The sequence below is a fragment of the Telopea speciosissima genome, chromosome 2, assembly GCF_018873765.1.
Source record: "Telopea speciosissima isolate NSW1024214 ecotype Mountain lineage chromosome 2, Tspe_v1, whole genome shotgun sequence".
NCBI lineage: Eukaryota > Viridiplantae > Streptophyta > Magnoliopsida > Proteales > Proteaceae > Telopea > Telopea speciosissima.
In genome coordinates, this window is record NC_057917.1 from 49,543,289 (window position 1) to 49,571,288 (window position 28,000).

The window sequence follows — 28,000 nt, forward strand, 5'->3', positions numbered from 1 at the left end:
TTTTGGTTTTAGTATGTGCACTGGGTAGAAGATAACAGAAATTTTGGGGGCGAATAGGAGAGTGGATCCATTAACACCATAAGGTGTAAGGTGTTAAAGACAAACTGGTGTTTCTTCAACTTTGGCCTTTTATATTTCGATTAATGATTGACAAGGAAGTTTCGCAGAAGAAAAGCATCAAAGAATCCTCCTAACAGAACAAACCAAAACCATAATCCGAACAGACAATACAAAGTGGGCATCTTTTACCCAAAGCCCTTTTCCCCTCTCCCTATGCCCACCACCTTCTCGCTGAATTGAACACATTATTGATCCATCTGGGGTTGTTGTATCCCATTTTCTGCCCCCCACTACTAAAGAGAAAATCATTGAACCACTTCCATGGTCCAATGTTAGACAATGACGAGACCAACTGGGTCAATTACACCTATCACCAAGCTGGAGTAGGGCAGTCCTAACTTTGGAAGAGAAGTTATGTTACAAAAAGATTATGGGGTCAGTCTCTTTAACTGCCAATGAAGCCCAGCCTGTGAAGGATGATTGCCAAGATGAGTATGCATATCGCAAGAATCATGCCAGGTCTCCCCAATACCCAATTCTTTGTCTTCTTTGCACCTTCGACCCCTCTCTGTATCCGATCGGCCCACCGCATCTGAAAACAACAACACACATCTGAATCTGCAAATAGCCTGCATTCTGCAAGTTATTTATCAACATACATATGTACACCCCATGGACAAGCTACAAACCAGTTACTTCCATCCATGGAGGTTCCCACAAAATTCAGCAACCACTATCCAAATCATCATAGAAGATTTGAGCAGAAACATGACTCGAACTAAAAGATCATAGCCCACCAATCAACTTGGATTATCAAGAAAGAAGAAAAAAAAAACGATTTTTTCATAGAAAGTTTGGATTTCAAGATTTAAGTAGTCAATATAGGACCCACTACTGTCCCAACCAAACTGAGTCGCCCTTTTGGACAAGTTATTGACTGGGTAGTGAGCTCTAGCAAGCATAGTTCTAAATTCAAAGAAATTGAAGCAGGTAGTTCATACAAGCAATTATGAAGTATCCAGGACTTCAAAATATAAATAGAGACCCAACACTTTCTGAAGAGATTGGATATAGTGTTCTACCAGAAGGTTAATGTGGTCCACAATTAAGGATTCAAGGACAGCCAAACGCATTGATTACTTGCATAGATGCTGAGGAGAAAAGTCACTGATGCACATTAAAGTGCCTATTCCATGGAATTCTTTTCACCACCCACTAAACCTTCTCTTTCATCCCACCCGAATCTCAGAAATATGTGGTTCAGAACTTGGGGGTGCCCATGCAGATTAATGAAATTGGTGATTAGGTTCTAAGCCACAACATACAAGAAAGTTGGATTGGCTGGTCATCAATGCCAATATCAGTTTCTCCTCATCACCTAGGACCACACAAACCCCATCCTGAGGAAATAAATATAATTATATACACAAAATGTTAAATAACATTGTAACATACTTCTATGATAAAACAAAGTTTGTTGCAACCAATATAATTGGGGAATTATAAACTAACTATGGTGATGCAGTAGCACTCAACTGGTTGGACCAGCATGACTGAGTTTGGAAACCCAAACCCAGACGGAACAGATCCAGCCCAAGTTTTTGGGTCCAATAGGGGCTAGAAGTAGTTTAATCTTTGTCTTTATTTTCTTATGTTTGTATTGGGTAGGATACGTAGGAATAGCCAAATAGACTAGTTAATTTTGAATCCTATTTTAGTTTTGGAGTTGGATTGCAATTTAGTTTCAGTCCTAAAGTCTAGTTAGGAATCTGGTTTGTTTTTCCTTATATAATTGCATGTAGCTAACGTTGGAAGACAGAAGTAAATAGAAAACTGTTGATCGCTCAACATGAGTGTGTGGTTGTGTGTTTCCTATCCCCCCCCCCTCCCCCAAGCAACTCTGAATTTCTTCTCAGATTTTCCCCTCCTCCCTAACTGGCTATCCACCAATTTGGTATCACAGCCGAACGCATCAATCTTCCTCCCCATTGATCTCTCTCTTCCCTCTGATAAGGTAAGACATGCCCTCTCTCCCCGTTCTTCCTTCTCTTTACTTTTTTTTTTTCTTCTTCGACATTACTGCTCTACCTTAACGAGACCAGCAGTACCCTTTGCTGGTCAATAATCCCTACTTCCCTTCTCTGTTCAAGACTTTCCCTCCCTTTCGCTGCATTATCAAATCCTAACCCCCTTACGCTCACCCTCCTGCCCCCCTCGATTCCCACAACAACAACCCTCCCGGCTCTAGGTGTTACAACCATGCCCGAACCCGTACTAATTTGAACTTGTGTGTAGATACGGCAACCATGCATGCTGGTGACTCTCTGGTACATGCCCCAAACCAAGTTGTTTATACCTTACAATATATGTGGACATAGTGCCAATAACGTAACTAAATCCCCACTCAAAGCCCCTCGTGATTGACTTTGAACAGAAAGCATGTTTGACCTCATAAGTGCTGTCATAACAGCTGAGGTCGATCAGGCAGGATCAATAGTAGGATCAACCTGTGGTGCTGAAGATTGGATTACTTACAATATGGGCCCCACTGAATCTCAAGGTGGGCCCAACCCCTTGTGACCTTGTGGAGTGTGGATGTCCACCATGTTAGTCACACCCTTGTGATGTTATGTGGTGGACCCACTTACCTATACATGAGGTTTAAAGTGATTTAAATTGGGGATATAGCCTGCCTGCCAAACAGGCCTTAGTGAACTCAAGTATATAAATAGATATGAGTTCTCAAATGGCTCATTTCTTATTTTCCAAAGCCATAAACGTGGGAAGGAGAGAAAGAAAGAAAAGGAGAAGGAAGGAGCTAGGGCACATCCTTAAGATCTAAGCCCAACCTAAGGTATATCCCTATACCTTGTATGCTCTTCTCCATTCCCTAACATGTTTTGACCTAGGGTTTGGGAGTTTCTCATGAACTTGGGGATTTGAGACCTAGGGCTACCCTTGTGGCCATTCCTATGTGCTCCCTTAGGAGTTCTACACTTCTATACACATCTTTCACCCCAACCCAAGCAAGCCCATGGACCCATTGGTGGAAATGACTCAAGCTTAGCATACTAGACCTTACTCTATGGTTCTCTCATGCCCCCAAGTATTTGGAGTGAACCTTTGATGTTTTTAAATCCCTTTGGTTGTGGGGTTTATGCTCCCCACCTCCCCTTTGATATCAAATGGGATCTTGGAATCAAACTTAGGGTTTCCAAGTGGAGAACCATGTTGGGATCATCCCTCCATGAGTTGGGGTTGTTCATTAGGATTTTCATGACCAATTAGATGTGTAGGTGATGTGCCTTAGCCTCTATGAACCCCCGTGAACTTATAGGCTTAGGCATGAACAAGGCCATGCTGATCACAGCTTCGGATGCCTTACCGGTCGATCAAGCAAGACCGACCACAAGATCGACCTAAGGCTCTAAGGGAGCTTCTGCCCAGCTGACCGGTCGGTCAGTGTAATCGACCACAGGATTGACCTGAGGCTGAGTTTCGGTGATTTTTCCCAAGTTTTGTTGGTGGTCTTATACCATTTTAGTGCAACCTAATTAATTAATATTCCACACGTGAATTAGGTCTTAAACAAGGTCTCGGTGAGGTCGAATCAGAGTATACACTCGAGACCATCAAATCACCTACGTTGCCAAAGGTGAGTGGGTTGGATCCTCGACTTAATTATGGAGTGTTTGGCATGGGTTGTGTATGAACATTCATGCATAATGATATGATGCATGTTGACCTAATTGTGTGTGTGTGTGTGTGTGTGTGTGTGTTGCTAGATGATAGGATTCTTTGAATTATGTCTACTGTAATGAATGAGATGATGATGTGGTTATGGGATCCAAGTGCCAAAGGGTTTACCGGACTCTGGATTGCCATCCGTTAAGTAGCTCATGTTCATTTAGAATTAGGCCTTGGAAACAAGGTACAAGATGGCTGAAGTGGATTCCATTGTCGTATCGCCGTACTCACTGCTGAATTTTATTTCGATATAACTATTGCACTATAAATGATTGCTGCATTAGGTCGGGAAACAGGTTACCGAGGGGATAGCCGATACCGTATACGCTGTACTACTTGTATATGGGTATATATACTAGAGGAGACGGGTGGATAGTGAGGCCAACGGAGAATCTGGTACTATGATCCCAACCTTCGCTATAGGCATACTCATGTGCCATCACCCATGTAGATGCATGTTGGTTAGGATGATACATGACCCAGTACTATGACCCCTTGTCGACAAGGGGTTAGGTGTTGAACAACCCACGGGGTAGGCCCGATGATGATTAGCCGGGGTACTCCAATCCGTGGTACGTTGAGAGTTCTTCTGGAAGCGGACCGAATTCGGGTATTCGACCGTATTTTCGATACCGAACGCCAGGACGGGGTTGTTGGGGTTTGCGGTCAACTCATGTCAGAGTCCAGATCAGCATGCTTCTGTTCGCAACTCGGGTTTGACATCGTTGAGCTCCGCCATTTTCGGGACCAAGGATGCTTCCTAAGGTGTTGTAGTAGTATTTTACCCAGACTTAGTTTTGTTGCTTAGGTGGAATTAATAAAATGAACTCACTCATGCATCATCTGATTGCATTCATGGACTATGTGCGTGTGCGCAATGTTCTAACTCCTCATTGGGCTTAGTGAAGCTCATATCACGTGGTTTCCCCCTTTTAGATGGTGATGTAGGTGTACTTGTGATGATTGTGCCTATGGGGCATGCTGATCGAGGGCCTGGCCCTCCTTTTTGATACATTGATGTTTTACATTCTTTTTGTCATTGATGTATATTTTAAGGAAAATTGTATGTATGTCTTGACATACAAACTTTGATGAAACATTGGATAAGTGACACACAATTACATTATGTGATACAACTGTTAGATTTCATTTTTACTGATTTTATAGTTTTGATCTATCTTCCACTGCTCTAATTCCGATTATGTGATTTTGGACTGTGAGTGTTAGCCAATGTATCTGTGATCCTGGAGGATTGGTAAGATGTAGGTGTACATCCTAGTCATAATGCCTAGCCTTAGGGAGTGGGGTGTGACACGTTTCAGAAGACTGCAGCCATCGTTTGAATTCAAACTCCATCCACCACTGGTTCTCCAGAGGTAGAAGATGACTCAGTTACGTCTTCCACCACACACCCACTTTCTTTAAACCTCATTCGTTATTTAAGTTTATTTTCCTTTATTTTTAATAGTGCCCCTTCCCCCATATTTTATTCCTTTTAACTCTTAATTTCTTGTCCTTCCAAGAATACCCCTCCCGTCACGTGCTATTCCACTTACTGGATTTGTTTTTCTTGTTAGCTTCATTTCTATTAATTATAGTCTTGCCATCAACTTGACTATTGGAGTTGTGTATTATCCAAGTGGGCTCATTGTGATTCCGAATAGGGTTCCAAACCCCAAAATCACCACCAAGTTGGAGATTCTATCTATATCCTAACCATTGTGGCCAATAGTGAGATTCTCCAACAACTCAACTCCTTTAAAGGTGAAACCGATGCAAAAATTGACACCCTCACCTAACGTGTCAATACCCTCACCGCAATTTTCAGCTCCATCCATCCTCTGATGACATCCATTCAAGCTTCTATTGACTGACTAGTGGCTTTTGATAAAGGAAAGAGTCTCATGCAGTCTGGGGATTCTTCCAACTCCATCCCACAATGTCCGTCTCATGTTACACCACCACCACCACCATAGGGAGTTGGTCGATATGATGATGACTCTATTGATCTAAAATAGGCCCAAAGCTGGACGTCCTCAATTTTTATGGGGATAACAACCCAGAGTATCTTGACTAGGCGCACAGTTTGGAGATCTTTTTCAGATGGTACGGGTTGACTAAAGCCAAAAAGATCTTATTTGCAAAGGCTAAAGTCGAAGGGCACGGCTCGAATCTGGTGGATCAAACACCAACAACATAATTGAACTCTAGGCCTTGGGTTAGTCACTACTTGGGCTGAGATGAGTGAAGTCATGAACTAGAGATTCTTGCCTACTGACTACAAGCAACGCATGCACCTTAGGTATGCACAGTTGAGACAGGAAAGCATAACAATTGAGGAGTATATCACCAGGTTTTACTGTTTAGCTACTCGATATAATTTTGAGTGAAATGAAGATGTATTGGTGGCACAGCGCCGCAACGGTTTGCACCCTCAGATTGGTGCGGCATTAGCATCCGGTAGGCTGCCTACGATGGAGGACATTGTAATGTAGATCACAAGTTCATATGTACCCGCAAGAACAAGCCCCAAAACCAACCCAGCAAGGTTGTGGGACTCGATTGCTGTTAGAGGCAGCCTGGTCTAATGATGTGGCAAGTTTTTATTGGTCCAATGGAGCATCACCCAAGGCAGCCCCAGCCCAGAGAGAAGCATGAAGAAGATACGAGACCAAGACAGAAATTTATAAAAAAAAAAAAAAGTTATCGTTCACATGAACAGTGATTTGGGGGCAGATATGGACAAGTTGGTGGAGATTGAATGCAACTCTGAAGACTTCTAAAAGACTTTTTAATTTATTTAGTTTCTATTTTAGTGTCTTCCTTTTCTTTTAGAAGGCTCAAATATAAATCCTTTGTAGTTTCAAATTCTAGTTAGTTTATATTTTTAATAAGTTGTCATTGTCACTAGTTGTTAGGTTTAGTAGTTTCTATTTCCTACTATCTATTTTCAGTTAGTTTCAATTTTCTAGCTTCTATTTTGTAAGCTTGCCTAAGCTATTAATATGTCCCCTATTGTAAGGAAAGATCAGAATCGGAGAATAGAATTGTGGCCAAGCTTGCCATAGGTTATGGGAGAAATTCCATGTTTCAACAGCTGGGATAGCTGTGGGTGAGAGACCCAGGCTGAGAGAGCCATTCCCCTACCCCCCTCCCCTTTCTCTTCTTTATCTTCTTCTCCTTTCTTCTTTTCCTTTATGTTCTCCAGTCAGAAAACAACAATAAACAAAAAAAGAGTTTTAGTTATTTAATCTGTTCCTTATCATATTGATCCTGGCTGCAATCGATCTTCCGCTGGTTTCCCTGTTTTGATGTCAACTTTTGCATTACATTGTACAAGTGGCATATCAGGTAGAATAAAATCTGAAGCAGCCATACCCTCGAAAGACTTCCACAGATACTTTCTCCAAGGGTGATAGTCTCAGTCTGCAACAATCTTCTCCACATGGAAATTAATTCAACAAGCCACAGGTTACCAGTTCATCTATGGCACCTTCGAGGCCAAACCGCCTTTATTCTCTACCTCGTCGTGGTTCCGACAAACCTCCTATGTGGCTGAGCTACAGTGCTTCTCATGCAAGGGGTATGGACACTTTTCTACCCAGTGTCCTAATCGTCTGGTTGCTTTCGCTGATAAGGAAAAAATTATGGCCACACTACTGCTTTGGAAGAGACAGAGGAACAACCTAATACTCTTGGAGTCAGAGCGTGGTCATGAACCTAGTGAAGCCAATTGCAGCGATAGCGATGGAGAGCCGTAACATTGTTACGTTCTCCATCCACTTTTGGCTACACACAAGGTTTCTAATGAGGATGATTAGCGTCGAAATAGTATTTTCCAGACCAAAGTGAATGCAACAATAGTTTGTGCACCATGGTAATTGACGATGGTAGTTGCACCAATGCCGTCTCTAAAGATGTTCACAAACTTGGTTCAAAGACAGATCCCACATCCTAACCCCTACAGAGTTGTGGTGCAGACCCGGGTTTGAAAATAACCCTTATTGGGTTGCTTGTGGACCCACCCAAGCAAAGGAGCACTCAAATTCAAAGTTGATGGCAAAACAGTAAATAACTTGAGGTTTTATACGGACAATGGCAGAATTGTAATTAATCTGAAGTTTATAATAGGGGGCAGTATTGCAATTATTTTGAAATTGTAAAGAAGGAATAGCAGAATTGTAAATTATCAGAATTCCAAAACATAAGTAAAGGGTTCAACATGTGGGTAGAAGGGTATTCTTGGAACTGAATCACTTAAGGTGGGAGTAAACAGAATAGCATTAATGAAGATAGGGGTTTAGTGTAAATAATAATAGTGTCCTTACTTGCAATTTCAGAGGATTATATCTTCTTCAACCTTCGACAGAATACAAACCCAGAAATTCAAAATGGATAAACCAGCAAGCTTCGATGGAGAGAACTCCTTCTGCAACTGTCGGATGAGCCAGATATTTCAGGCGTAGACTCACCACTACAGGTTCTACCGATTCCATCCAAGCAGCACTCCAAATAATAGGTTGAGGATTAAAGAAAATCCCTGCAACTCAGATCTGACGGTAAACAGGGAAAGCAGGTCCTTGCTTCGACTTGATCTCCCAACAGAGGTTGATTTGAGTTTAAAAAAACCCTTGGATTAGGATCTCCTATGGAAGTACTGCCTTCAGTTAGGATCTCAGGTCAAATCCAAAGTGTAGCAGGAAGTTCGGTCTTTTCCTTCTCAACCTGGTAGTATCAACAGTAACACTAACAGTAACTGGGAAGAAGAAGAAATCAGCAGAGGGAGATGATGCACGCAAGGCTGATGGCAACCATCATTTAACCCAAAACAAAAATTTCATTCCAAAAACTCTAATCCCCATCATTGGGTTACATGCCCTTTTATAAAATAAAATTCCTACTCCTATTCTGAAACTGAAATCATAACTAGACTCTAATTCTATCTAATCTAAAACAAAAGACAAAATTAAATAGGACTCTTACGTTCTTACTAACGACTCTACAAAATGAGAGTAAAAATAAAAGGAAAATTATATTATTATACCTAATTAAAACTATGCCTAACTGCATCAAGTTGTGTGGGTAAATAATACTAATCTTAAGATCAACGATAGATGTTTGCTCACGTACTCTATTGGCAGGTTGATTGACAAAGTACAATGTGATGTCCTACCCTTAAAAGTGTGTCACATCCTCTTGGGTGTCTGTGGTTGTTTGATAAGGCTCAACATTATGATTATGAGAACACTTGCTCCTTCAAACATGGTGGCTTCGAAATGAAGTTTCCCCCAGCTAAGGATCTTCTGGCAATCAAGCTTCAGCGGACAACAGGATATTTTCTCCTTCAGTGTGTTAAGTCAGATGCCTCGGTCCTTGTCCAAAATCAATGGAGTCGAGTTCTTTTCAAAGGAGGAGAATTGATGCAGTAGCACTCAACTGGTTGGACCAGCATGACCGAGTTTCGAAACCCAAACCCAAACTGAACTTGTCCAACCCGGGGTTTTTGTCCAATAGGGGCTGGAAGTAGTTTCATCTTTGTCTTTATTTTCTTATGTTTCCATTGGGTAGGATAAGTAGGAATAAGCCAGTTAATTTTGAACTCTTTTTTAGTTTTAGAGTTGAATTAGAAGATAGAGTTGGACTGAAATTAAGTTTCAGTCTCATAGTCTAGTTAGGAGTCTTGTTCGTTTTTCTTCTTGCGCATACCTAACTTTGGAAGACATAAGTAAATTGTAAAGTGTTGGTTGCTCAACGTGAGCGTGTGGTGTGTGTTTCCTCTTTCCCCCTGCAACTCTAAGTTTCTTCCCAGATTCCCCCCCCCTCCTCCCTAACCAGCTCTCCACCATAAGGTGTAGAGGTTCCACAAGCCATGCCTCCAATCCACATGACATCATGCTAAGAAGCACTCTCCTTTTTCATCCAAACCTCCCATAAGATAGAGCAAAACTTTATATGCATATTGCATCGAGAAATTTGCACAGCTCAAAAGGAGAGGAACCGTTAGGGTTTTGGTCATTAGTCTAGAACATCAAATGTCAGACAAGGTTCCTGAATTAAGACAACCCAAAATTATCATAGATAGGACAACTTAACTATCTGCAAATTTTTGCTACATTGATCATAATCTCCTTAACAAAGGCTTCTGGTTCGAAAGCACAACTAGTTAAAACAGTAGCCGTTGTGCAAAACAGTGTAAATTTTGCTATGTTGTAAATCTAAAGGATGAGAAATTCTGGACGATGTTCCTGAAGCCCACAAGCAATACACATCAAAGTTGATGCATTGTTAATGCAGATTCTATCAGATCTGACGGATCTGATTGGCCTACGAGTAATGGGCCCACTAATGGAATGTAAAAGATCCCAATCTGACAGCCAGATGTCGGCCAGATCTGATCTCAAAATTAATGGTCAGATTTTTAACAGAATAACTATCAGATTTCAAGGATATTTTCCAAAAATAAAACAGAATTTAATTAGCTCAATTAATGGAGATCGATGTGGTGCAATTGATAGGAGATAAATTAGGATGGTTAGATCCTAAAATTTAGGATCTGAAATTAGCATGCTATAAAAGGAAGGATGAGGAGAGTAAATCTGATGTGCTGTCCCAAAAGAGGAAGAAAAGAATGAAGTTACAATTGGAGTGCAGTTGATAGAATCCTCCTTAAAATTAGGATCTAAAAGAGAGAAAGAATACCATCAACTGTGGAGAAGAGAGAAAAGAAGAAAATGCGAGGGAGATCTCTTACCATGAGGATGAGAGAGATAAGCAGCTCATAAGAAAAGGAAAAATAAGAGGGCAAAATAAAAGAGAGGAGAAAGAAGGGAGAGAGCTAGTGTAGGGAGGAGGGAGAAAACACCATTCGCAACAACCAATTCAAACCAAATTCAATGCATTCATTCATCCCACAATCTTGGGGATGATTACATATATATAGAAACCCAAATACAGAAATAACTTTATTAAGGACTCCTAACTTTCCAAATAGGTTAAACTAATCTTAGAAGACTTCGACTAAAATAAATAACCTTATCTACTGCTAAAATTAAAAGAAGATTCTAGTAATTAACAATAACACAAAACCAGAGAGCCTGATGTCTCCCAAATTCTGGTCAAATGCTCCTTGCAGACAATAACAATACAACAACAATAACAACGGCTGGTTTGCACTATACATAGCACGCCCACCAAATTAGCGGATTACCAAAAACCCCAAGAAAAACTAATTCGATCTGGCAGATCTTTTGACCAAGAGTAATGATCAGTCATAAAAACATGGCTGCAAAAATTGGTGATAATCCGACGGCCGGATCTTAATATAAAGCACATGCACAAAAATAGTTGGTAACCAAAAGTAAAAATGTAATGGCAAAACTGTAAATATATCAAAAGAACTAAAGGATGGCAAAATCTGTAATTTATCTCAAGTTTTCAAGAGAAATGGCAAAGCTGTAATAAACCAGAATTTGAGAGGATTATGGGGTTATTCAATAGGAGAGGACACAAGTGGGGATTAGGATTTATTTATTGGGGACAGACTTGGAAGAAAATAAAAGTAAGGGACATGGGGGAATAAGAGTTATAAAGTGGTACTTTCGGTAAATAAAAAATTAGTGATTTAAACAACAAAGAGAGGACGGAAGGGTGTCGTCTTCTACCTATTGACGCAACAGGGAGGCGGAAACCAGTGGTAGGTAGGATGAGTTCGAACAACAGTACTCTCCCATAAAAGCTCAATTCGAACTGAAATTTCAGGGGAGGATTCCTAATCCCCAGCCCTCTTGAATGCAATCAACAAACATGAGAATCAGCGAGGTAAAGTTGAAGGGAAAAAAATCCCTGAATCAGTTAGGGCAGTAGTGATAGGTTCAGGTCTGAAACGTGGCTTCATTCTCAAGATGGAGGAAGGCTTAGAAGTTAGAACTTGGGACTTGGAGAGCTAGAGTCGTCTATAGGAGGATGACTTACACACAGAATATTTATACATTGTAACCCAACGTTGGACACAGATTTGAAAATAGAATATTGTTGGTTGCTTAACATGACTGTGTGGTTGTATCCCCCCCCCCCTGATGCAGGTCCAAGCATCCACAAGAAGAAGAAGCAGCCCTAAGATTAGTGTCAAGTGTTAGGAGCCTTAGTTTAATTTTTAAATTTCCATACTTAGTTTATTTTTCAGTCTAATTGTAAACTTAAATTGAACCGGTTCAGACCATGGCCCAATTTAAGTGATTTATTCCTATTGGTTGTTAGGTGATTTAATTCTATTGGTTGTTAGGGAATCTTTTAATTTGTTTAGCTTTTAATTAATTAGTCCCACCCCTCCACGATTTCTAAAGAGGGTGTGAGTTATTTTTGTAATAGGAATTCAGCTTCAAATTCCAAGGCTGAATAGGTTTTAGGCCTTTGGCCTCCATATTATAAATAAAGTGAAACGTGGGAGCCTCCCACACAATTCAAATTTTCAAAACTCAATTTCTGTTTGCTGTTATTGCTGCTGCTGCCTTGCTCCATTGTGAGTATTGCCTTGTGGATTCTATCACAGTGAAGGGATTGGTGACATCCAATCAACTCCTTGCATCTTGTAGATCGGGAGGACCTAAATTCTAATCTTCAAGCTGTTTCCATTGACGATCTGCTATTCAAGTAAGTAGTTTACTGTTTCAGCAATCATCCTTCTTCTCCTAATCCTCTAACCTAAGCCCATTGATCCCCAATATCACCCCCTCCATTAATCCTAATCGATCCACTAAACCCTAGCTCATCTTCAATCTGTCCAGCCTTATTCCTGCAGAGAGACTTGAACTTAGGGAAAGGCTTGGATGATCTAAGTCACCCCAAGCATCTCTTTATTTATAAGAGTAATAAAAGAATAAACATACGTACATGAGCAATGTGGGACTAAACCACATACAAACAACTAAATAAATAAAGAGGAAAAAAGTCCAGAATTACCCCTACAGTATTCTGGCCCATATCTAACACTCCCCCTCAAGTTGGAGCATATTTATCATGCATGCCCAACTTGACTAAGATAGGATGAAACACCTTACTACTCAGTCCTTTAGTGAACACATCAGCAAGTTGATCAGTAGTCTTCACAAAGGGAACACAAATGAGGCCAGCTTCAAGCTTTGCTTTGATGAAATGTCGGTCAACCTCTACATGCTTAGTGCGATCATGCTGGATAGGATTATGAGCAATGCTGATGGCAGCTTTATTGTCACAACAAAGCATCATGAGAAGATGGACAGCAACACCAATATCCTGCAATAATCCTTTAAGCCATAGAAGTTCACAAATGCCTTGGGTCATCGCACGAAATTCGGCTTCAGCACTAGACCTTGCCACAACATTCTGCTTTTTGCTACGCCATGTGACAAGGTTCCCACCCACAAAGGAACAATAGCCAGAGATAGATTTTCTGTCAGGAGAACCAGCCTAATCGGCATCAGTATAAGCTTCAATCTTGAGGTGACCATTGGGAGATAAGAGGATTCCCTTTCTTGGAGCAGACTTCAAATACCTCAAAATACGACAGACTGCATCCATATGAGAGGAATATGGATCATGCATGAACTGGCTCACCATACTTACAGCAACTGCTATGTCAGGTCTTATGTGGGAAAGGTAGATTAGTTTGCCCACTAACCGCTGATAACCACCCTTGTCAACAAGTTCACCCTCTTTCTCCTTAAGTTTTATAGTAGCATCCATAGGAGTATCTGAAGGATGACAACCTAGCAACCCTGTTTCAGTCAATAGATCAAGGACATATTTTCTTTGAGAAAGAAAGATGCCCTTTGAAGAGCGAGCAACTTCTATCCCTAGAAAGAAAATATTTGAGAGGGCCTAGATCTTTGACCTCAAACTCACGGCCAAGGAGAAGCTTTAAATCCCTGATAGCAGCACCATCATTACCAGTCACCACGATATCATTCACATAGACTATGAAAAGAGTAACCTTGCCACCAACTCGTCTGATGAACAAAGTGTGTTCAGCATTACTTTGCTTATAACCTGCTGAAATCATAGCCCCATGAAATCTGTCAAACCAGGCTCTAGGTGACTGCTTCAGCCCATAGAGAGCACGTGTTAGCTTACAGACCCTGCCCTTAGTCCTGTCATCAAAGAAGCCTAGTGGAATGTCCATATATACCTCCTCCTCAAGCTCCCCATGGAGGAAGGCATTCTTTACATCTAACTGCTGAAGATCCCACCCAAGATTTACAGCACAAGATAATAACACCTTGATAGTATTGAGTTTTGCCACTGATGCAAAGGTCTCCTGATAGTCAACTCCATAAGTCTGAATGAACCCCTTTGCAACTAGACGTGTCTTATACCGATCCACTGAACCATCAGCCTTCTGTTTGACCACGAAGACCCATTTACATCCCACTGGTTTTTTTCCTAGAGAAAGAGCCACAAGATCCCACGTAGTATTTTTGTGTAGTGCTCTCATTTCTTCCAACATTGCAGCCTTCCACTTTCCATCTGTATATGCTTCCTACCAATTTTTAGGAATAGAGACAGAAGAAAGAGAAGATACAAAAGTACGAAAAGACGGAGAAAGAGAGCTATAAGAAACAAAGCGAGATATGGGATGTAAAGTGCAAGTCCTAGTACCTTTGCGATGAGCAATAGGTAGGTCGAAAGAAGAGGGGTTACCAGGAGATGAGGGATCCGGGTCAGGAGCCGGCAATTGTATGAGTACTGGTGCTAAAGTGGATTGCAACTGCCCTCTGTTGGATTTGCCCCTTGTATAGGTGATGATGTTGGAGTTGTCAATTCTCTTCTGAAATTCACCAATAGTTCTCTGGACAGGAGTCAACTCCCCCTGGATAGGAACATTAACAACACTATTTTCTATGGTCTCCCCAGTAAAGGATTCCCATCAGGTGAGGGAGGAACGGCCAGACCATCCAAAGTAGGCTGGGCAGCAGCCGTGGGTGGTGGTAAAGAAGGCTGGGCAGCAGCCATGGGTGGTAAAGTAGGCTGGGCAGCAGCCATGGGTGGTAAAGAAGGCTAGACAGCAGCCTGAGGAACCTCCGGTAGAGGAATCTCAAAAGGCACATCTTCACTAGAACTCTCCTCCTGAAGAGGAGGCGAAGAATAGTAAGAAAGGGACTCATGGAAAATAACATCCATACTAACCATGGTCCACCATTAGAATTCATTCAAATTTCAACCACAACATCCCCACAGTAACCCCTACACTCAATCCTAGCTTCTGCCCCATCCCCCCCCCCCCCATCAAAACCCTAATCCCCCTCAACTCCTATTAAAGCCCTAAAACCCTAAAATTCCCATAGCTCATTCCCACCATCAGATTCTGTCCAAATTTGGTTCGAATCTTCCCCTCACTATTAGGGAAGCTCGATCCTAATCCCTGCCCAAACTTCTCACTCTAAAACCTAAAACTCTCCAATCTCATCTATCCTAAAACCCGAAACCCTAATTTTCTGATTTTCAAATTCTCACTCAAACCTCACTAATCCTAGCTCATTAGACTCCCCTAAACCTGCCCAGCTTTACCATATAAGATCCGTCTTCATTGCCCTAAACCTAACCCTAAATTTTGATCTAAATCCTCAAACCTGCCCAATTGGCCAGCAGTTTGAAAGGTCCTGGTTACATGGTTCCTAGTAGATCCTTTGTCTATCTAGGACTATATTACCCCCCCCCCCCTCTCCTAAACGGTCCTCCACCAAGAAAGGTGCACCCTAGTCACCAGAAGTTAAAGCAAGAAATGAGTTAAGAAAGCACTTATTTTAGAATCGATCCAAAAGATCTACAAATGCAAGCAGAATTCAGAATCACAGCACTAAGTAAACTTTAATACAATAAATAAATAAAATAAAATGATATTAGCATGTGTGTGTGTATGTGTGTCTTTGTGCATGTAAAGTGTAAAACGTAAGAAGGTACCATTTTATCCAAGTCTCCGGGGGATAAAGAAGACATTGCTTGTTGAGCCTTTTCTGCATCCTCCTGTGAAAGCTTTACTCCAAAATTTTCACTCATGTTAGCCATCATTTCTGGGCTCATATTCTTGATCATTGATGTAAACATCTGCCAATATAAACATGTTCTAAGAGTTTGGAACAAAGAAGGAAATAAGAGAGCCAAATCAATTTTTTTTTTAAATTACAAAGGGCTATACCCAAACATACCTGACTCATTGCTGGGTCATTCATTTGGTTTCTCATCTCTGCTTGCAAATCAACAGCTGAGGTCGGAAAATTTGGTGAAGGAAATGAACCCGTTCTAGTATTTGAATGCAATTGACAACTACTTTCACCTACATCAGAATTCTCATTAACTGTGGAAATTTCAGTGGCCTTGGAGACTTTCGAGCCCGTCTCAGATCTCAGACCATTTGTATCTACTGCTGTTACTGTTGAAACTGCATCTTTCCCTCTTAAAGAAGAGGCAACTTCAAACATCTTCTGAAGATCATCTGGTGACATCTGACTCATCATATCAGTGGCAGTTTTAAGCATGTCAGGTGACACACCTGGAGGCAGTGACCCTGATCTTGAACTGTCACCTCGACTCTCTGCCGTCCCTACAGGAAAATATGGGCTTGTCCCCTGAAAAGATGAAGCCATTCCGAGCATTTTCTGAAGTTCTTCAGGTGACATTTTACTGATCATACTTGAGGCACTCTTAAACATATCTGGGGCCACCCCTCCAGCACTCAAACCAGCCAAAGTCTCAGGATCAGTATTTGAAATAAAACTTTGAAACGACCTGCAAAACATAGATCATATATCGATGATCAGATTTCACAGGATATGGTATGATTAAAAAATAGGTCCAGTGGGTGCACTTGACCCAGTTGACCACTAGACAGCCTCCAAAAGCACTGCATATTTACTAGAGTTAGTTAATCTCTGGGGTTCAAGAGAAATACATATTTCCCATTTATATATGTCAAGGGTATTTTTAGAGATACATCAAGGTTTCTTTTTTCCAGATAAATATCAAATTGATAAAAGAAGAAGCAGACTGAACAAAGGAGGGATCACCGCTCCACCCAAAACAAAGAAAAAGAAAAAATAAATACAAAAGTAAGCAATATGTGCACCCTAAAACCTCACAATGCAATATATTTTCCAATACATAAATGAGGTCAACCTTTTGCTGCACCCTGGAACCACACAATGCAATATACTTTCCAATACATAAATGAAGTCAACCTATCATCCCATCTCACTAAATCATCAGTGTCATCCATGGACCTTTGCTTTCCATTGGAATGGGGGTTTTTGCTTGGGAAGGAAGGTAAAGAAACAAAGAATGTGTCTAATGAGATACGAATGACACCAAGGCTAATCAGTTCGTCTACACTCTGACCCAGCTAATGATAATGGAGAATCCCTTCAATAATGAAGTAATAAGCACTCCTAGAGACAGCAGCGTCCAAACTCCAAACCGATATAAAATGCCACTCACTCAGCTTTAATCAAGTTACCCTCTCTGATAGGATCCTAAAAATCTCTTAGGATTGGTCTCTGGTCATCTCTAATGACTCCCTTCCAAAAGGCCCTGCTTTGCCAAGGGAACAACCATCAACGCAGAGTTTAAATTTGTAGATGTTGAATTAGTCTGGTTTATTTTTGTTATGGATAATTTCGGGTTATCTAAGGTAGTCATGTTCTGGTTTTTTGGCAGATTGATGCAGATAAATCAAAAAGGTGAGCTTATTTTAGAGAAGATAAGCCTTGGTTTGGGATACATATGTGTTGGCATTTGGTCCCAGGGGTACATCATCTCAGAATTATTAAGGATTTGAGTCCAGATTACACTCTAAGTCTATGCTCTATTTTTCAGACTCCTAGTTTGAATAGGAGAGTCAATACATGACTAATTTTACTATTCCAATTAGTAGTTTGAATTCCAGATCAGTTTTAGAACTTTTAGAGAGCCAGATTATAATAATCTTTATAGATGTAGCGGCCTATGTCCCACCCGTGAATTTATGAAAAGAATTATTGAAGTTTTCTGCAAGTACTGTGGATTCAGTTCTATTTTCTGAGTTGATTCTCAGTTCAACTTGGTGGATTCCTAGGGGTGGCTTTTGGTGGACTCGAAAACCTAAGCAGGTGGATTCCTGCTCTGTTATCTCTTCTATTGTCTATCTTAATCTCTTTCGAACTACGGGTCTGTTCTTTTACTCTTCTAGTCCCCTGCAGCAACCTGTTTTCACTCAATTTTCTGATTTTGATATTGCTCAATAAATGTCCGTTTACCGATCTGATTTGAAGTCTGAGATATATGTTCCTGCTATTCTGTTCTCAGAAGTTTTGGTTCTGATTCTGAAGAATTCTAATCGATAACTGCAGTTCTAGTTCTGCTACTTGTACTTCTAGCAACACTATGTCTTCACTGAAACTCCATATTATGTTGCCAGAATTTCTTCAAATCCTCCAGGTCTGTTCTACTGTGAGCTTAGACCACTCAACCAGGTTTCTAGGCCATTCTAAATATTCTGTTCTGAGAGAGAACCTTTTCCATATTCATGAATTATTGACCAGGCAAAACTTTTCTTTTGACTTGCTGGATGGTGCAGATTGAAATATTATTCTTCTCTTTGTGGAACAGGCACTTTCAAGACCTCTAGAGCTGCTTCCCAAAGCCCTATAGGTGCTGATTTTAGGGGATTAAATCTGCTTCTGCTTCATATTCCTCGTGTGATTTGACAAAGAGCTTTGTTATGCCAGATCCATGCCTTATCCCCAGTTTATTCATCTATGGTCTTCCTAATGACCTCAGCCAAAAGCCTAAAACCAGATAATATCGACAGCGTTCATTTTCTTCAAATTCGTGTGACTTATATGCCAACAACCACCACTTTTCCACCTCTTTGCAGAGTAAATAATCTTTAAATCTCCCTATACAATTCCCGGAACACTCTAATAGTAATTATTCAGAACGCTCAGCATTCCCGGGATTGGCTTTGGGCCTACTGATGGGGAACAAACACCATGTTCTGCATGACCTGCTCTGCACGGTTTAGGCAGAGAGTGAGGGCCTTCTAGGAGCCCAAGACATCACTGAGATATCACTATGAAAGAGCAATAACATATAGAATGTGCACTGCAGCAATGACATTTTAATTTTATAATAATTAGCCGAATAATAGATAAAAATAAATTAATTATAAAAAAATATTAAACAATGATCAAGAACCAAAAGTTATTATACTTAATAAGCAATCACACAATTCAGATACTTGAGAAAGATACGAACATTCAGTAATAAAAAAATGCACAAGTTTCAGATGCTTCACTAAGAAAAAATAGGAAGAATGATTTTCATATAAATGGAACCAAACCTGATGGCTTCTGGGTCATCTTTCAAACCTTGCAAACACTCCGCCTCAGTAGTACGACCACTAAAGTTGGAAACACTTTGACCCTGAGAGCACTCACTGGCTTTGGCTTCCTGCGGTTGTGTCACAGAATACTCTATTGATGTAGAGCTTTTATGGCTTTCAGCACGGACAGTTCGGATTTCTTCTTCATTTATTTCTTCAAGGACTGATCCTGTGAAAGATAAAGGGTCAAAATCTGAAAGCAAGGCATAACAATTTTCTAAGTTTCAGGTGTGTGATATGACTGAAAATTAAATGAAGAATGAGTACATACGTCCTGCTCCTTGTCGCCCTTCACCTTCTCTTTCCAATTCTTCCTTCGCATCCCTGCACCAATTGAGACCTTCAATTACCATATATCACAAGGGAACAGAAACCAGATATCCCTTTTTTATTTTAAGATGAAAAACTAACAAAAGAAAGGAATCAAAAGGCGGTATCCAGACAGGATGCCACATATAGATTCATGAATAGAGCCTTAGTGTTCAGACTTCAGAGACACACTCATCAATCTAAACTTCAAAATGCCAGAAAATTCTTTGGATTGGTGTAACACTAATTGAATGGTCCCAGCTGGTAGTCTTACAAGCAAGACTTGAGACACTTAAGAGAGGACAACCAGGCACAGGAATCAGTCATCCTGAACACAAACAATCATATATATTCCCATTAAATAAAGCATACCTTAGAACATCGGCAATAGTTTCATCATCTGGGGAAACTGCATGTGCTTTATTCAAGTCAGAAACAGCATCCTAACATGTTCCAGAAATTTTAATCAGATGAGGAACTAACAATCCACAGAATGTATTATTTTTCATAGACAGTCGATTTCATTAACAAGAATGTCAGAAATTATGGTAGTTTTGCAATACAAGGATGAAAGCAGATTGACACAAACTCACTTCTAACTGTCCTAATCCTTTATACGCCTGACCCCTCCGGTATAAAGCTTTGACATTGTCAGCATCATATGCCAACACCTGAAAAAAAAATTTTCATTTCGAAGATAAATAAGATATGAATTAAGAATGGTCCTGAACATTAAAGAATCTCATCTCCATTTACTTAGTAGACCACCTATCTCACACACATAAAAGCACAAGAAAGGATGAAGGTAAGATCATCTTTCCACTTTCCTAAACTAAACCTCAACCCAGCCCCATTATCATCACATTTGCTTCCTTTTTCTCTTTTTACCGTTAAGTACTTGCTCCTGTAGTCATTTGATTTGTATCATTATTTTTGTCATCGTGCTTTCACTTTTCATTTTCCTTTGGCTGTCTTCATCCAATTATAAATCTCCCAATGACCAAATCGGCAATTGCCACTTCACCAGCTCATGACACAAGAAAGGGGAAAGGGGGGTTGAGAGGAGTTTAGTCATACCTCAGAACCTTCCTTAATGCACTCATCGAATTGACTTGTCTTCAAGTAACACGACATCAAATTTAGAGAACATGGCAACTGGAGTGCTCTGCCTTTAGAGACTGGAATTCCTTTTAGGTTGTCCCTTGCCTAAATATGCAAGAAGGAAAATGGAGAATTCATTATCCTGAAGGGTATTTTCAACAAACAGATGCATGTAAAAGAAGAACAATAATAATGCCCCGTTCCATACTTACAAGCAAATACTTCTCCGCAGCGTCACTGAACCTGCCCTGGCTATGAAGCTCATTACCCTGCCAAGTATTAGGCCGTTGTTACAAAGACATGCTTTCACAGAGGGTGGAGGAATAAGTAGATATTTTATTGATGCAAACAAATAAGAAAGAACTGAATCAGAAATTTTAACATTGAATTTAATGTTTGGAGTTCAGTTCTAGGAAAAGGTCGTTCGTGAAGTCAAAGAGTGGGTGCAATAGCATTTACATAATGAAAGTTGGAATCTTCCAGGATTAAAATCTTTTAACTTAGTTTGCAATATAACCCAGAACATCATTGTTCCTGATAATCTTTAAGGTGCAAAAATAAAACAATGTGTCATCTGGCTGAGGCTTGTGCTGAAAGTATCTTCTCTTACAAAGTACTCAAAGGCCCGGAGTAATCATGAAATGTTGATCATGTAAAACAGGGATACAATAAAAATGCTGCTTCAGAGCATTTTCCCACCCCACCCACTGGTACCACAAAAAAAAAGGGAAAAATACATTTGAAAATGGTTAAAGTTATAAAGTTATGTTAAAGCTGTGATTTCAGGAAAAAAAATACATTTTACAATGATTAAGGAATTAAAGTTACATTATGACTGATATCTAAACATCCATACTGCCTTCCAGCAAACTGAATCAGAAATTAAAGAGTTCAATATTGAGAAACAAGTAATTGAAGTGAGATAATGCTGCTAGAAGAGATTTGTAGTATTTTGTTTAGTTCTCACATCTGACGCCTGAAATATTTTAAGACTATCCTCAAGCTTTTACTCACTTTCTGCCTTGTGCAAGTGGTTGAGCACAAGGCAGAAGCAAGAAAGGCAACACACACACACACACAAATTAAAGGCATGAGCACCATGGAAGCTATAGAAAAATGCTACAATTTCTGGTCCACCATATCACAGAACTGCCCAAATGACTGATTCAACATTCACAATTCGCCAAGCCAAACCTGTCCACTATAATAGCTACACCTATAACCGTGGTTTGAGAAATATAGCAATGACTGCAACTCGAGGATACCTGTTTCTTTAGCATCTGAGCTGCATTCAACTCATATGTGATCTGGGCTTCTGCACGGGCACGCATAGTTGTAATCTCTTCAGGTGTGGCATTAGCCATCTTCGAACCAATGTCCATCATATCTTCTGTACGAGCATACTTTAACTGTTCGGCAGCATTTCTCAAGTCTTCTGGCCTCATGTTCTTCATGCTTTCCGCAGCCATTTTCACCAACTCAGGATTGGACATCATCTGTCAAGCCAACATATATCATAAACACACAATACAAGAAGCAAAAGAATGGTGTAAAAAGAAAAAAGAAAGTGTTATTCATTGGCTAAACATAATACACTTATAAGTCAGAGTTTATGATTAGGTTGCTATTGTTGGGGGTACGATGTATTGTATTCTCTCGCTTGGTTTGTGGGTTGATTCCAAAGGAACATTAAGAAGCCCAAGGCTTCAAGGCCCGGCTTCTTATGGGTACTTCGGTAAAACTCCTGTATAGGATTTCGCTATAACTATGTAGCGAGAGTTCTTTCTCTGTAACGCAATTTGAGAGAGGTGTGAGGACGAGCGGCTATAACCCTATTCTCCATTGATAGTGAAACAGATCTCATCTCACCATTAACATAGGCAATCTTGCCGAACTACGTAAATACTTGTGTTAATTGTGTGATTGTTGTTTGCGATTTTCATTCTTTTTTGCATCGTGTTAGGTTTTGTTTTTCAACAAATTGGTATTAGAGCCTCCAGGTTTTCCGTTTTCTGGGGTTTGCTATCACGATGGCAGGGAAGGGATCGAGTGTCAAGTACGACATCGAGAAGTTCAATGGGAAGAACAACTTCACCCTCTGGCAGTGAAGGATGAAGGATCTTTTGATACAGCAGGAATTTGGCGAAGACTCTGTTGGGGAAGTTGAAGAAACTGGAGAAAGTAAGTGATGAAGACTGGGAAGAGATGGAGGAGAAGGCGTTAAGTGCAATCCGTCTGAATCTATCAGATGACGCCCTACAATATGTGGTGGAACTCGAATCTACATCGGATGTATGAGGAAAACTTGAAAGCATCTACATGACGAAATCCATAACGAACAAGTTGTTTGTGAAGAAGTAGTTGTATTCTCTACAGATGGAGAGAGGTATGGATCTGTTAGAACATCTCAACATGTTCAATCAGGTCATAAGCCAACTTACAAGTCTGGAGGTTTCGATTGAGGATGAACACAAAGCACTATTGTTGTTAGCATCAATTCCAGTATCGTATGATCACCTGATAACGACTCTCTTGTACGGGAAAGAGACCCTTGAGACAGATGAAGTCATGGCTGCGCTTATGTCTAATGAAACAAGGAAGAGGGTCAGTGGTACTAAATCCCCAGTAGGTCTCTTTGGGAATGTCAAGGAGCAGGAAAGGGAGAGATCAAACCAGAAGGGATCTGGGAGAAGAGGTCGATCGAAATCAAAAGGGGGAAAAACAAAGTTGTCCTGTTACTACTGCAAGAAGGAAAGCCATCTGAAGACAGATTGTATGAAGAGAAAGGCGGACTTGAACAAAGGTGTAGATAAGGCATCTGAGGAAGCCAGCGTGGCTGATAGCTAGGAAGGGGATTATGGAGATGCACTCTATATCATTAGGTAAGAATCAACTCTCTAATTTTTGGATTTTAGATTTTAGTTGTTTGTATCACATGTGTCCACACACGGATTGGTTTAATACATACAAATCATACAGTGGTGGGTCTGTTCTAATGGGGAATGATGCGGTGTGCAAGTCCATTAAGATAGGAACTATCAAAATCAAGATGTTTGATGGGATAATAAGCACTCTATCAGATGTGAGACATGTTCCAGAATTAAAGAAAAACTTAGTATCTTTGGGGGCACTAGACTCCAATGGTTACAGGTATACAACAGCAGATGGAGTTCTCAAAGTTATTAAGGGAGCTATGGTTGTCATGGAAAGGCAGATAACAGGAAACCTATACAAACTCATAGGGAGTACAGTGACAGGTGGAGCATCTGTGACTACAAATGCAGAGTCTGATATAGATGACACTCATCTGTGGCATATGCAGCTGGGGCATATGGGTGAAAGAGATATGATGCAGCTTCACAAAAGGAAACTGTTGAAGGGGTGAAAACTTGCAAACCGAACTTCTCCAAGTATTTTGTGTTCGGGAAACAGTGCAAGGTTATTTTCAAAATTGCATAACACACGAGCAAGGGTGTGCTTGATTATGTACACAGTGATGTACACGGAGTCTAGGTCTACTTCATGAAGCATAAAAGACTAAAAGTGAGGTGTTCACTAAATTTAGAGAATGGAAGGTTGAGATAGAAAGGAAGACATGAAAGAAAATTAAGTACTTGAGAACAGACAATAGGGGAAGTACAGGAACAAGTCGTTTCTAGAATTGTGCAAGGATGAAGGGATTACACGTTAAATCATGGTGTCAGATACACCACAGCAAAATAGTATAGTTGAATGGATGAACAGGACACTTCTAGAAAGAGCTCGGAGCATGATGCTGAATATAGGACTGAGCAAGATTTTTTAGGCAGAAGCAGTAAATATGGCATGTTTTCTCATCAACAAGTCTCCATCAAAAGCAATTGATTGCAAAATTCCCGAAGAGGTATGGACAAGAAAACCAGTAGATTATTCTGTTTTGAAAATATTTGGTTGTCCAGCCTATGTTCATGTGCAGAGTGGGAAACGTTCCAAGTTAGATTCAAAGTCTAAGCAATGTAGTTTTCTTAGTTTTGAGAAAGGTGTTAAGGGGTTCAAGCTGTGGATTCCTAGTTCACAGAAAATTGTGATCAGCAAGGACGTTGTGTTTGATGAGTCTCACATAGGGAAATCAGAAGAACATGAAGGAAATAAAGAAAGATCAACTGTACATGTGGAGTTAAGTGAGTCAGAAACAACAGGAGAGAGAGAGAGAGAGTCATCCAGTGGCTTACTAGAACAGTAGGAAACAATAGATGATCCCGATACCGTGGCAAAGGGTAAAGGGAAACCGGAAACATACTCACAAAGCACCTATGAGATACGGGTTTGAGGACATTGTTGTTTATGCCCTCACTGTAGGTACAGGTGATCCATCTTCCTACTAGGATGCTATAAATAATGAGCACACTAGCAAAGTGATAAATGGATGACAACTACAATGGAGGAAATGGAGTCTCTACAGAAGAATAAGACATGGGAGATCGTTGAAAAACCCAAGCGAAGAAAAATCATTGGGTGTAAATCGGTCTTTCATAAGAAAGAAGCAACGTCGGGGAAGGAGCGTGAAAGGTTTAAAGCAAGACTTGTAGCTAAGGGCTATGCACAGAAGGAGAGGTGGATTACAATGAAATATTCTCTCCAGTGGTGAAGCACACTTCTATTTGGGTACTACTTGCTTTGGTAGCTATGTTTGATTTTGAGCTTGAACAGCTTGACGTAATGACAGCGTTTCTTCATGGGGACTTGGAGGAATAGATTTACACGGAGCAGCCTAAAGGTTTCAAGGTGCATGTAAAAGAAGATCATGTTTGTTTGCTTAAGAGGTTGCTTTATAGTCTTAAGCAATCTTCTAGGCAATGGTACAAGCGCTTTAACTCCTACATGGTGCAGATTGGCTACACAAGAAGTGAGTATGACTGTTGTGTATTATAAGTGTCAGGTGATAATTCTATAATTCTTTTGATGCTTTACGTTGATGACATGCTCATTGCTGCCAAGAATAAACATGAATTTATCTCTCTAAAGTCTTTGTTGAGTGTTGAATTTGATATAAAAGATCTTGGTACTGCGAAAAAGATCCTTAGCATGGAAATCCTTAGAAATAGAAGTACAGGTAAACTTTGGGTAACTCAGAAGAGGTAATGTTGAAAAGGTGTTGGAGCGTTTCAACATGGAAAAGGCTAAATCAGTTAGTACTCCATTAGCTGGCCGTTTCAAGTTATCTGAAAAGCAATGCTCTACAACACATGAAGAGGTGGAGCAAATGTCTCTAGTTCCCTATGCTAGTGCAGTTGGGAGTCTCATGTATGCTATGGTATGTAGCAGGCCGGATTTGTCTCACGCAATAAGCGTTGTTAGCCGATACATGAGTAATCCAGGGAAGGAGCATTGGAATGCAATTAAGTGGATCTTCAGATATCTGAGCAAGACTACAGGGTTTGGGTATTATATTCAGTGGTAAGGGAAAATCCACAAAGCTGACGGGATATGTTGATTCTGATTATGCCAATGACTTAGACAGGACGAGGTCTACTATAGGTTATGTGTTTAAATTAGCTGGTGGACCCATCTCGTGGAGGGCGATGCTTCAGTCCACAGTTGCATTGTCCACTACAGAGGTAGAGTACATGGCGGCGGTTGAGGCAGCCAAGGAAGGAGTTTGGTTGACTGGATTGGTTCGTGAGTTGGGGTTTGAGCAAAGAGGTACAGTGCTACACTGTGACAGTAGTGTCATACATCTTGTAAAGAATCAGGTGTTTCATGCAAGGCCAAAGCATATTGATGTGATGTTTCACAAGATCAGGGAGCTTGTGTCAGAAGGCAGCATTCACTTGAGGAAAATTCATACAAATAACAATCCTACAGATATGTTTACAAAGTCGGTCAACACAAAGAAGTTCAAGTCTTGTTTGGACTTCATCAATATTACTTGTTGTTGAAGGTGAGGGACGCAACAGACGTGTGCGGGTTGGTACCTCTATGGAGATACGGGGATGAAGGTATCTAGTTATCTATACAAGAGGCTCGAAAAAATTCAAGCCAAGGTGGAGATTGTTGGGGGGTACGATGTCTTGAATTTTGTCGCTTTGTTTGTGGGTTGATTCCGAAGGGCCGTTAAGAAGCCGAAGGCTTCAAGGCCCGGCTTCTTATGGGTATTTTGGTAAAATTCTAGTATAGGGTTTCGCTATAAATATGTAGCGAGGTTCTTTCTCCGTAACACAATCTAAGAGAGGTGTGAGGATGAGCGGCTGTAACCCTATTCTCCATTGATAGTAAAACAAATCTCATCTCACCGTGGATGTAGGCAATCTTGCCGAACCACGTAAATCCTTGTGTTCATTGTGTGATTGTTGTTTGCGATTTCCATTCGTTTTTGCATCGTGTTAGGTTTCGTTTTTCAACAGCTATAGTAGCAAAATAAAGCATTATACAGATAAGTTGAGGCAAATCTCTCAGATTCAGATCCAAAATTATCTAACCGCAAAGTTCAACAAAAATACTCTTAATTTGTTCTCAACAGCACCAGATCCTAATCTCCATATTCACAACATCACAAATCAGATAACTAAGAAAGTGTTTATTCATTGATAAACCTTAACTAGCAAGATAAGCAAAATTCTCAAATTGATGCAAGGTTTTCACATTCAATTCCAAACCATGAAAATAACATCAAATCGATGTGGGGATCAGACAGCAATAAGAGCCGAAACACAAAATTTATAAACACAAGATGATTGAGCCACAGCGATAATTTTCTCATCCAGATTTGTAAAACTAAAATAATAGTAGCAAGTTGTGCAACAATCAAACCCCCTCCACCCCCTCTTCTTTGGAGGGGTATTTCCAGGCTTCAATTTGAATCAATCCAGAACTAAACACCAATTTGATAAAAAAAAATCAGGAAAAAACATATTTTGTACCTAAACTCCGTCGCAATAATGCCAAATTGAAAGAGGGCGCTCCATAATTTAATGAAATTTACAAGAAAAATAATGCAAAATTAAACTTATAAATAAACACGACAAGGTTAACCAGAAAGGACGGCAGGGAAGAAAACCCCAAAATCCAAATATTACGGGAAAAATTAGTACCTGCTCTTGGATTCTGGCCAGTTCAGTCGGGGAGATTCTACTCATCTGTTCTTGAGCTATCCGAATCAACTCAGGATCCATCATACCGTCGTACGTTTTTAACTCTAAAATCAAAACCGAACTACACGATTCAAAACGCCAAACCGCAGGTTTTCAAACAGAGACAAGGAAGAACATTAAGCGAATCAAAGGGAGACCCAGTAGCGAAAGCCGAAGAAACTGAAAAGGGTTGTCGTTGATTTTGGCACAGATTAAGAAATCGGCGATAATTCATGTGGAATCCTCACTAAAAAGTGAAGGGACGAGATAGTTGGGAGACCGGGGA

The 28,000-nt window shown here is 40.4% G+C and overlaps 1 protein-coding gene across 1 annotated transcript; it reads right to left on the reverse strand.

The window, feature by feature from the left end:
• Window positions 1–88: 88 nt before the first annotated feature.
• LOC122652320 (outer envelope protein 61-like) lies at window positions 89–27,977 on the reverse strand. Its single transcript, XM_043846031.1, has 11 exons — window positions 27,676–27,977; window positions 21,871–22,101; window positions 20,818–20,874; window positions 20,582–20,710; window positions 20,098–20,175; window positions 19,877–19,947; window positions 19,467–19,519; window positions 19,154–19,364; window positions 15,987–16,566; window positions 15,742–15,885; window positions 89–652 (listed from the first exon to the last, which is right to left on the reverse strand). The coding sequence occupies exons 1-11, from the start codon at window positions 27,757–27,759 to the stop codon at window positions 506–508; spliced, it is 1,785 nt and encodes a 594-aa protein (XP_043701966.1). The 5' UTR covers window positions 27,760–27,977; the 3' UTR covers window positions 89–505.
• Between the last annotated feature and the right edge of the window lie 23 nt (window positions 27,978–28,000).

Coding starts and splice junctions, on each gene's coding strand:
- LOC122652320 (XM_043846031.1), bottom strand. CDS start 27,759: ATGATGGATCCTGAGTTGATTCGGATAGCTCAAGAACAGATGAGTAGA. Junction 22,102..27,675: donor TGGCCAGAATCCAAGAGCAG/GTACTAATTTTT, acceptor TTGGCTTGACAG/ATGATGTCCAATCCTGAGTT. Junction 15,886..15,986: donor ATGACCCAGCAATGAGTCAG/GTATGTTTGGGT, acceptor TTATATTGGCAG/ATGTTTACATCAATGATCAA.